We start from the raw sequence: 11,595 nt of genomic DNA on the forward strand, positions 1-11,595 counted from the left end.
TCATACCCGGTCAATACGGGACTCTAATGTCATACCCGGTCAATACGACTCTCTAATGTCATACCCGGTCAATACGACTCTCTAACGTCAAACCCGGTCAATACGACACTCTAATGTCATACCCGGTTAATACGACTCTCTAATGTCATACCCCGTCAAAGTATCTATATATTCGGCTTTGTAATACTGACTACAGGCTAATCAATATCAACCAAAGATGAACATCACCTGAGGTTAAGAAGTACCAATTTTAAAAACATTGGCTTATTTTAGTAAGGAGGCATACCGCATAACCTTCCACCATTCGGCGACGGTCCACAACAAAGCAAACAGGCATTTACGGTGTAAGGTAGCCCGAGTTTTCTCTTGCCCTGTCACCATGTCTGGTGTAGGGCCAGAGCGCACTACTATATGAAAACGTGGAATTATCCGACACCGTTTGGTGTCGCTAAGAATTTGGTGGATATACAATAAAATCGGGTGTGACATAACACCTACCTTACATATATGGATAAATGAGATATTTAATTACCCTGGAACACCCATTTAGTCCCATCTAGGTGGTTTATTCCGCCCGTATAGACCCTCGCTTTACGCTAGTCAAAATTTCGTACTGCTGACCCGCCATTTTGTAAGTGACAGTACGACGAACCACCCGAATCGGAACGCAATGGACCGAAAAGACCACGTATCATTTATTGTGTTTTTCGTCTTACATTGTTTAAAATAAGAAAACTGAGCTTATTATTTCCCAAAACCTGTTATATCCAATTTAAAAATTCATTATTTATGAATTATAAGCGGTAAAATATATAAAAATAAATGTTGTATTTTTTTTCTTTTCGCTCCATCGCGTACTGATTAGGGTAATTAGGCCGACCGCAACCTACATGGTTAGCAATATGGCGCCGAGTCAAGTATGAAATTTTGGCTAGTGTACAACAAGGGTCTATACACACGAAATAAAACACCTAAGTGGGACTAAAGGGGTGTTTTGGGGTAAATAGATATCTCATTTATCCATATATGTAAGGTAGGTGTTATGTCACACCCGATTTTATTGTATATCCACCAAATTCTTAGCGACACCAAACGGTGTCGGATAATTCCACGTTTTCATATAGTAGTGCGCTCTGGCCCTACACCAGACATGGTGACAGGGCAAGATAAAACTCGGGCTAGGTGTAAGGTAACAGTGCTGACAGTAAGTAGAAAGATTCCCGTGTGTGCGTGTAGTGGATACAACATACAGGTGCACCACCAGCATGTCAATTTTGTAACAACAGGCACGATTTTAAAACTGGTGGAATATTCAAAGTGTTTATTTTCTTCTGTACGTTCCTCCCTCCCATCTGTTTCCTTATCACATTTCTACAATACGTGCGGAGTGTTGACGGATTTTGTTGACTTTGAACCAACATCTGTGTAATAATATTGGCATTAAAATTCAAGCTCATGTGGTTTTTAAGCCAATTTTCATTAGAAAGATCATATCCGGCGTCAATCAGTAAAGTTATGGACTCAGTGTCATTGTGGTGTATAAGACTCGCAAGTGGTGTGCCTTTACCAATAACGGCTTTGTTGTTCAGAATACAGCCTCCCTTTATTACAAGGTCAACAAGGGTCGGATCGCCGTGGACGCATGCGTAATGCAACGCGGAACATTGCAGAGCATCTTTTCTGTTAACGTCGGCTCCGTTTTTAAGAAGTAGTTTCGTCAAGTCATAGTTCCTTCCTATTGTTGCACGAAGTAACGGCGTGATAGACTCTTTGTCAACAATGTTGGTATCTGCGCCATTCTTTATCAATAATTTAGCCATTTGGTACTGATCGCCTATGATGGCCCAATGGAGAGCGCTCCGACCCGTGCATGGGTCGGTAAAATTCACCGGCGCGCCTTCCTCTAGTAAATACTGGGCAATTTCGATATGACCTGAAAACCAAACGAAATAGCATGATGAGTAAAGCAGACATCAATAGTATGAGCAGTAATTTACTTAAGATTTCAGTATCTAACGTAATAGGTATATACATATGCAGTTGACTGCTTACCGCTCAATATTTTTTTCCCAAATCATCCCATTTCAACCAGGGACACATTTAACTACAATATCAGCTAAATTGTATTGCTAAACGATAACATGTATATTAGCTTATACATAATTTAGATACTTGATATTGATTTGTTCTGTCGATTCCGTCAAATAACTGACAAGATATATCTTAATTTTACAAAAGATTTTTGTATACACAAAAAAAAAAAACATGATGATACCTCATTCTCAATACTCCAGGGGTTACCTTCAAGCAGGCAGCGAAAGTGAACGTCCTTGAAGTATCGAGGATGAGGATACAGACAGCGGAAGTGACGCGTCATCCCTTGAGTATCGAGGATGAGGATACAGACAGCGGAAGTGAACGTCCCTGGAGTATCGAGAATGAGGGTACAGACAGCGGAAGTGACGCGTTATCCCTTGAGTATCGATGATGAGGGTACAGACAGCGGAAGTGACGCGTCATCCCTTGAGTATCGAGGATGAGGGTACAGACAGCGGAAGTGACGTGTCATCCCTTGAGTATCGATGATGAGGGTACAGACAGCGGAAGTGACGTGTCATCCCTTGAGTATCGAGGATGAGGATACAGAGAGCGGTAGTGAACGTCCCTGGAGTATCGAGGATGAGGATACAGACAGCGGAAGTGACGCGTCATCTCTTGAGTATCGAGGATGAGGGTACAGAGAGCGGAAGTGAACGTCCCTGGAGTATCGAGGATGAGGGTACAGAGAGCGGAAGTGAACGTCCCTGGAGTATCGAGGATGAGGATACAGACAGCGGAAGTGACGCGTCATCTCTTGAGTATCGAGGATGAGGGTACAGAGAGCGGAAGTGAACGTCCCTGGAGTATCGAGGATGAGGGTACAGAGAGCGGAAGTGAACGTCCCTGGAGTATCGAGGATGAGGATACAGATAGCGGAAGTGACGCGTCATCCCTTGAGTATCGAGGATGAGGATACAGACAGCGGAAGTGACGCGTCATCCCTGGAGTATGGAGGATGAGGGTACAGAGAGCGGAAGTGACGCGTCATCCCGGGAGTATCGAGTATGAGGGTACAGAGAGCGGAAGTTACGCGTCATCCCTGTAGTATCGAGGATGGGGGTACAGAAAGCGGAAGTGACGCGTCATCCCAGGAGTATCGAGTATGAGGGTACAGAGAGCGGAAGTGACGCGTCATCCCTGGAGTATCGAGTATGAGGATACAGACAGCGGAAGTGACGCGTCATCCCTGGAGTATGGAGGATGAGGGTACAGAGAGCGGAAGTGACGCGTCATCCCGGGAGTATCGAGTATGAGGGTACAGAGAGCGGAAGTTACGCGTCATCCCTGTAGTATCGAGGATGGGGGTACAGAGAGCGGAAGTGACGCGTCATCCCTGGAGTATCGAGGATGAGGGTACAGAGAGCGGAAGTGACGGGTCATCCCTGGAGTATCGAGTATGAGGGTACAGAAAGCGGAAGTGACGCGTCATCCCTGGAGTATGGAGGATGAGGGTACAGACAGCGGAAGTGACGCGTTATCCCTGGAGTATCGAAGATAAGGGATCCTTGAAGTATCGAGTATGAGGGTACAGACAGCGGAAGTGACGCGTCATCCCTGGAGTATCGAGGATGAGGGATCCTTGGAGTATCGAGGATTAGGGACAATGGAGAATCGAGGATGATGGATCCCTGGAGAATGGAGGATGAGAGCTAATATAACACCACTTGGGATCATGATCTCATCCTTTCATTGCTCTGTCGTTCCGTCCTGCCGCTGGCTTTGACGCCCATCTGTATATGACCTTTGACGCCCATCTGTAAATGACCTTTGCTGATGCGAGGACTTTAAATGCCAAATAAAAGTAGACAGATCGATATCGATCAATAGGTATCTTCATATATACGTGTATACTTATCCGCACTGTACATGTACGACGGGTGAACTGTTTGATTCCGAATACGGTATTTGTTTAGAAAAAAAATGATTTTAAACATAAAAAAGTAATCTAGATATCGAAATATTGAAGTAAGAAAGCATATCAACATGTTACCTAAACATGCAGCTGCCCCCAATACTGTGGCGCCCTCCCAGCGTGCAGGACAGTGCAGCACGGAGTTCTTGTCCAGACCAAACCCCACCAGCTCCATGACCTTGACCTTGTCACCAGAGAAAATGGCGTCAAACAACAGTGTGTCGTTCGTTTTATGGGTCATTATGACTTTTTTCTCTGTAGGAAAAGCAAAATAATGCATTTAGAAATTCATCCAAAATTTGTTACATCTGAAATCTTATTACATGTACTAGACAGTTTATGAAACAACTATGTAGCAGATCTCGACGAGTGAATGCCCTAAAAGGGCAGATTTCATATTAACCAATCATATTAGTCATCTGCTCTGTTTCTGTCGAGAGACAAACATTGATGGTGTTATCCATATTAACGATTCTCGAGTAACAGACTTCATATTAAATCTGAGTACATGACATTCGTTGCCTTTTGATTGTAAATCCGGAATAACAGTACACAATTATGTAACTTCGTATTAAATCGGGATCACTACAATGACATAACGTAAGGCTGTAAATCACATGAAGTTCGGGATATCCGGAAAAAAACGAAACTAGATTGCAGTTTCAAGTATGTTCGGATTTAGAAAGCTCGAACGAAATAAGACTGGGGACATTTAAAATCAATTCGGAGTAATTTATTTTAATTTCGTACATAAGGATAGTTATAAGTACAGATGATAATATTTTTTTTCTATTTTCGTCAAGAGAACGGGATTCAATGTTATCTACAAATGTACCTATAGAGTTAAAGCGCCTTAACCGGATCTTGGCCTGTTTACAGCGATGAGTAGAGACACCGAAATCGCGTTAAAAATGGGAGATAAGCAATTTGTGTCCTTGACCTCAGTGATTGTCGTTAGAACAGCGACCTAGTCATATGGCGTAGATCTGCCCCCTTTCCAGCAAACATAACCGTACACATCAAATCGCGTGCCGATCGATCGTTTTGTGGGCAGCAATAATGCGTGTGTACTACACGACATCGACGATAATACTAGTGCATACAGACATGCACTTGAAATGTAAAAGTGCAGATCTAGCTACAAGTATGCTTTTTTGTTTTGTTCAAATAATTTGTAGTAATATATGGATAGCATGTTTATTACTATACCAGAGACGCGAGACAAGTCTGGCAAGCGACAATACTGAAGGTAAAGGTTTTCCTTTTTAAAACTGGTCGTACGAAATCAACAAATTAAATATTAAAGGTTAGAAATACATGGATTCGTTGAAGTACTTTTAATTGCCATTCTCTGACAGGAGTAATGAGCATGTTATCTTGATACACCTGTTATGGCTGAGAGTTTGTGTCTTGTAGGAATATATCTACGAGTTCTAATCTAATTATGGTCTATAGACGTAGTAGGACTGACTTCTAAGCATGCTAATACCAAACCAATAACATTCGAGCATTTGGTAATTAAAACAAAGAAAACTAGTCATGTGCCTCATACATATTCCGGCCAAAACCAGTACGAACTTATAGATTGAACGGGATTCGACAAATTAACACTTTTGGACTTAAATCATATATAGGTACTTAGATAGTCACAGTCATGCTGTCCACATGGACCCACTCATAATACATAATACACATCATATGGACCGCGGGATGGGAATTTGTGTCAGATACTTGTGCGCTAACATAATTAACATTGGCGTCTGGGTATAGCTGTAACGTTTGTGTCTGTTCCTACGGTCATTGCTCCAGATATATAGGTTGGTAGACCAGTAGACCTAGTTTTAGTTTCGACTGAAGACAGACTACACGTGAAAGTATAAACTTTGTGCATTTACACCCTTTAAAATATTCTTATTGTTTATACTTTATCCTGGATAAATGGTATAATCATATTTAACGAGATACATACTTTATATAACAATGATATATCTGGGTTGCTTTCATTTGACCTCATACAGAGTATCGTGCTAAAGCGAACTATATATATATATATTTAATAAGAAAAACATTTGGCAAATAAAAAAAAGAATATGTTTTGTTTTGTTTGTTTTGTTTTGTTTTGTTAAACATTAATGACGAGCAGGGATGACGATAGCTCAGTCGGTTAGAGCATCTGCCACGGACGCAACCTCAAGTGAAAATCCGCTCCCGTATGTTATTCAGTGAGATAGTCACCAACTACTACAAGGAGTCCCTGCCTCATAATGCCCCAGTCTGTTTGCCGGGCGATAAACCCAGCAAACAAACAAACATTAACGACGAATGCAACAGCAGGTACATGATTATATTTCAACTACTGTTCCTATTACTATAACTTACTATTACTATTACTTTAAGAATTGATATATATGCAGTAGTTGTTTATCAAACAGTATACATACCTTTAAGCAAAACGCCAGTCTCCTCTCTCTTACACTACTGAGATAGTCCTAATCAGTTGGCCTTGTACAGACGTGACCCCCTTTCCTCTGTGTTCTATATAAAGTGAAAATTAACGTAGCCCTCACTATGCCAGTGTTGCTTCATCAAAATTCCGCCTGTTTGACCAAACAAAGAAATTTAAATGCTTGTACACGTGACCAGAAATCCAGGTGTTAACACATGGAAGAACATTTGTACGTATATTTTGTTATCGTGGCGAACAGTTGTGGCTTATGCACAGCCATGCGCTCATCAGCTGATAACTGGCTTGTTTACATTCGTGACCGAATTATTGGAATAGGTTACCTCCCTTCGTCTGCACACACGCGTTAGCAGCTGAATGAGACATGGAATCCATCATTTCGAAATGTTGTTCGCCCCAAAGAGAAACTTAAAACTTTGCGGTTAACTTAGGCCAAGATTTACGATGGCCGATAGCGGCCGTAAATATAATACACCTAGTTATACATAAATATAATTATGTACTAAATGACAAGTTTCAGTATGCACATTTAACACTTTCAAAAAGAAAATATGTACAGAATGAATTATGTACAAATAATATTTTCAAAAAGAAACTATGTACAGAATTGATAATGTACAGATGTACATTAAACAATCCTGAAAGAATGCATGGAATGTTCCGGAGCATGGTCGGCCAATCGTAGATAACACGATTCAAGCGCTGGTTTGTCAACTGAGCGTTGATTACCGACACCCTCGTGGTAAAATCCACAGGAAGTTATAGTTGATATGGAATTTGACGAAGCTTATGAAAACACGTTATCAACCGATCAAAAGTTTTATTTGCACATGAACATAATTAATTCTGTACATTTTTCATGTTGTACATGAACATAATGAAACTTTTCATTTAGTACAAATTTATGTATAACTAGGAAGAATTATATGTAAGTAACTCGGAGACGTAAGTAAGAATTGTTTCTGTCCTGTAGGTAGGACGTAAGTAAGAAGTGTTCCTGTCCTTTAGGTAGGACGTAAGAAAGTATTGTTCCTATCCTGTAGGTGTGTAGGACGTAAGTAAGAATCGTTCCTGTCCTGTAGGTAGGATGTAAGTAAGTAAGAATCGTTCCTGTCCTGTAGGTAGGACGTAAGTAAGAATTGTTCCTGTCCTGTAGGTAGGACGTAAGTAAGAATCGTTCCTGTCCTGTAGGTAGGACGTAAGTAAGTATTGTTCCTGTCCTGTAGGTGTGTAGGACGTAAGTAAGAATCGTTCCTGTCCTGTAGGTAGGACGTAAGTAAGAATCGTTCCTGTCCTGTAGGTAAGACGTAAGTAAGTATTGTTCCTGTCCTGTAGGTGTGTAGGACGTAAGTAAGAATCGTTCCTGTCCTGTAGGTAGGACGTAAGTAAGAATCGTTCCTGTCCTGTAGGTAAGACGTAAGTAAGAATTGTTCCTGTCCTGTAGGTAGGACGTAAGTAAGAATCGTTCCTGTCCTGTAGGTAGGACGTAAGTAAGAATTGTTCCTGTCCTGTAGGTAGGACGTAAGTAAGAAGTGTTCCTGTCCTGTAGGTAGGATGTAAGTAAGTATTGTTCCTGTCCTGTAGGTAGGACGTAAGTAAGAATCGTTCCTGTCCTGTAGGTAGGACGTAAGTAAGAATTGCTCCTGTCCTGTAGGTAGGACGTAAGTAAGTATTGTTCCTGTCCTGTAGGTAGGACGTAAGTAAGTATTGTTCCTGTCCTGTAGGTAGGACGTAAGTAAGAATAGTTCCTGTCCTGTAGGTAGGACGTAAGTAAGTATTGTTCCTGTCCTGTAGGTAGGATGTAAGTTAGAATTGTTTCTGTCCTGTAGGTAGGATGTAAGTAAGAATTGTTCCTGTCCTGTAGATAGGACGTAAGTAAGACTTGTTTCTGTCCTGTAGGTAGGACGTAAGTAACAATTGTTCCTGTCCTGTAGGTAGGACGTAAGTAAGTATTGTTCCTGTCCTGTAGGTAGGACGTAAGTAAGTATTGTTCCTGTCCTGTAGGTAGGACGTAAGTAAGTATTGTTCCTGTCCTGTAGGTAGGACGTAAGTAAGTATTGTTCCTGTCCTGTAGGTAGGACGTAAGTAAGAATCGTTCCTGTCCTTTAGGGTGTAGGACGTAAGTAAGAATCGTTCCTGTCCTTTAGGGTGTAGGACGTAAGTAAGTATTGTTCCTGTCCTGTAGGTAGGACGTAAGTACATATGTAAGTATTGTTCCTGTCCTGTAGGTAGGATGTAAGTAAGTATTGCTCCTGTCCTGTAGGTAGGACGTAAGTAAGTATTGTTCCTGTCCTGTAGGTAGGACGTAAGTAAGTATTGTTCCTGTCCTGTAGGTAGGACGTAAGTAAGAATCGTTCCTGTCCTTTAGGGTTTAGGACGTAAGTGAGTATTGTTCCTGTCCTTTAGGGTGTAGTATGTTAGTAAGAATCGTTCCTGTCCTGTAGGTAGGACGAAAGTAAGAATTGTTTCTGTCCTGTAGGTAGGACGTAAGTAAGTATTGTTCCTGTCCTGTAGGTAGGACGTAAGTAAGAATTGTTTCTGTCCTGTAGTTAGGATGTAAGTATTGTTCCTGTCCTGTAGGTAGGACGTAAGTAAGTATTGTTCCTGTCCTGTAGGTAGGGGGTAAGTAAGTATTGTTCCTGTCCTGTAGGAAGGATGTAAGTAAGTATTATTTCTGTCCTGTATGTAGAACGTAAGTAAGAATTGTTTCTGTCCTGTAGGTAGGACGTAAGTAAGACTTGTTTCTGTCCTTTAGGGTGTAGGACGTAAGTAAGAATCGTTCCTGTCCTGTAAGTAGGGGGTAAGTAAGAATCGTTCCTGTCCTGTAGGTAGGGGGTAAGTAAGAATTGTTCCTGTCCTGTAGGTAGGACGTAAGTAAGAATTGTTCCTGTCCTGTATGTAGGACGTAAGTAAGAATCGTTCCTGTCCTGTAGGTAGGACGAAAGTAAGAATCGTTCCTGTCCTGTAGGTAGGACGTAAGTAAGAATCGTTCCTGTCCTGTAGGTAGGACGTAAGTAAGAATTGTTCCTGTCCTGTAGGTAGGATGTAAGTAAGTATTGTTCCTGTCCTTTAGGGTGTAGGACGTAAGTAAGTATTGTTCCTGTCCTGTAGGTAGGACGTAAGTAAGAATTGTTCCTGTCCTGTATGTAGGACGTAAGTAAGAATCGTTTCTGTCCTGTAGGTAGGATGTAAGTAAGAATTGTTCCTGTCCTGTAGGTAGGATGTAAGTAAGTACTGTTCCTGTCCTGTAGGTAGGATGTAAGTAAGTATTGTTCCTGTCCTTTAGGGTGTAGGACGTAAGTAAGAATTGTTCCTGTCCTGTAGGTAGGACGTAAGTAAGTATTGTTCCTGTCCTGTAGGTAGGACGTAAGTAAGTACTGTTCCTGTCCTTTAGGGTGTAGGACGTAAGTAAGAATTGTTCCTGTCCTGTAAGTAGGGGGTAAGTAAGAATCGTTCCTGTCCTGTAGGTAGGGGGTAAGTAAGAATTGTTCCTGTCCTGTAGGTAGGACGTAAGTAAGAATTGTTCCTGTCCTGTATGTAGGACGTAAGTAAGAATCGTTCCTGTCCTGTAGGTAGGACGTAAGTAAGAATCGTTCCTGTCCTGTAGGTAGGACGTAAGTAAGAATCGTTCCTGTCCTGTAGGTAGGACGTAAGTAAGAATTGTTCCTGTCCTGTAGGTAGGATGTAAGTAAGTATTGTTCCTGTCCTTTAGGGTGTAGGACGTAAGTAAGTATTGTTCCTGTCCTGTAGGTAGGACGTAAGTAAGAATTGTTCCTGTCCTGTATGTAGGACGTAAGTAAGAATCGTTTCTGTCCTGTAGGTAGGATGTAAGTAAGAATTGTTCCTGTCCTGTAGGTAGGATGTAAGTAAGTACTGTTCCTGTCCTGTAGGTAGGATGTAAGTAAGTATTGTTCCTGTCCTTTAGGGTGTAGGACGTAAGTAAGAATTGTTCCTGTCCTGTAGGTAGGACGTAAGTAAGTATTGTTCCTGTCCTGTAGGTAGGACGTAAGTAAGTACTGTTCCTGTCCTTTAGGGTGTAGGACGTAAGTAAGAATTGTTCCTGTCCTGTAGGTAGGACGTAAGTAAGAATTGTTCGTGTCCTGTAGGTAGGACGTAAGTAAGTATTGTTCCTGTCCTGTAGGTAGGACGTAAGTAAGATTTTTTTCTGTCCTGTAGGTAGGACGTAAGTAAGAATCGTTCCTGTCCTGTAGGTAGGATGTAAGTAAGTATTGTTCCTGTCCTGTAGGTAGGACGTAAGTAAGTAAGAATTGTTCCTGTCCTGTAGGTAGGATGTAAGTAAGTACTGTTCCTATCCTGTAGGTAGGATGTAAGTAAGTATTGTTCCTGTCCTGTAGGTAGGACGTAAGTAAGTATTGTTCCTGTCCTGTAGGTAGGATGTAAGTAAGTATTGTTCCTGTCCTGTAGGTAGGACGTAAGTAAGATTTTTTTCTGTCCTGTAGGTAGGACGTAAGCAAGATTTTTTTCTGTCCTGTAGGTAGGACGTAAGTAAGAATCGTTCCTGTCCTGTAGGTAGGATGTAAGTAAGATTTTTTTTCTGCTCCGAACATAGCATGATTCGAAATAGGGGAAAGTTTGCTTTGGCGGGTAGTAACAGTGCATTCCATCACAGGTACTTGGGGTCAGGAACTAAAGTCATAATGGAATTGTCCAGTTTTAATTTGTAACATCATTTCTTGTATATTTATGCACCGATACAACATTGGAATCGATTATAAAGGGCTTTTAAAAAAAAACACCCGTTTCTGGTTTCTATATTATAACAACCAGAAACGGGTGTTTTTTTTAAAAAGCGCTTTATAATCGATTCCAGTGCTGTATCGGTGCATAAATAGACAAGAAATGATGTTACAAATTAAAATTGGACAATTCCATTATGACTTTAGTTCCTGACCCCAAGTACCTGTGGCATTCCATTACATTTTTTCAAACACAAACTTAAAATGTAAACAAGACTGCTTAAGTGCAAGTTATAGGCCCGTGTGACAATTGGACTGTTACAATGCATTTTGAACAGCATGTTATCAATATAATGGAATTTGTACCGATTTGTTCTGGTCGTCGGAACACAGACATACTTGTTGATGTATGGGAGAGGGCC

General features: G+C 41.3%; 1 protein-coding gene across 1 annotated transcript; it reads right to left on the reverse strand.

The window, feature by feature from the left end:
- Positions 1-1,233: 1,233 nt before the first annotated feature.
- LOC117335192 (putative ankyrin repeat protein RF_0381) lies at positions 1,234-6,873 on the reverse strand. Its single transcript, XM_033895175.1, has 3 exons — positions 6,454-6,873; positions 4,091-4,267; positions 1,234-1,933 (listed from the first exon to the last, which is right to left on the reverse strand). The coding sequence occupies exons 2-3, from the start codon at positions 4,251-4,253 to the stop codon at positions 1,269-1,271; spliced, it is 828 nt and encodes a 275-aa protein (XP_033751066.1). The 5' UTR covers positions 4,254-4,267; positions 6,454-6,873; the 3' UTR covers positions 1,234-1,268.
- Positions 6,874-11,595: the final 4,722 nt, after the last annotated feature.

Source organism: Pecten maximus, chromosome 9 (assembly GCF_902652985.1).
Source record: "Pecten maximus chromosome 9, xPecMax1.1, whole genome shotgun sequence".
Lineage (NCBI taxonomy): Eukaryota > Metazoa > Mollusca > Bivalvia > Pectinida > Pectinidae > Pecten > Pecten maximus.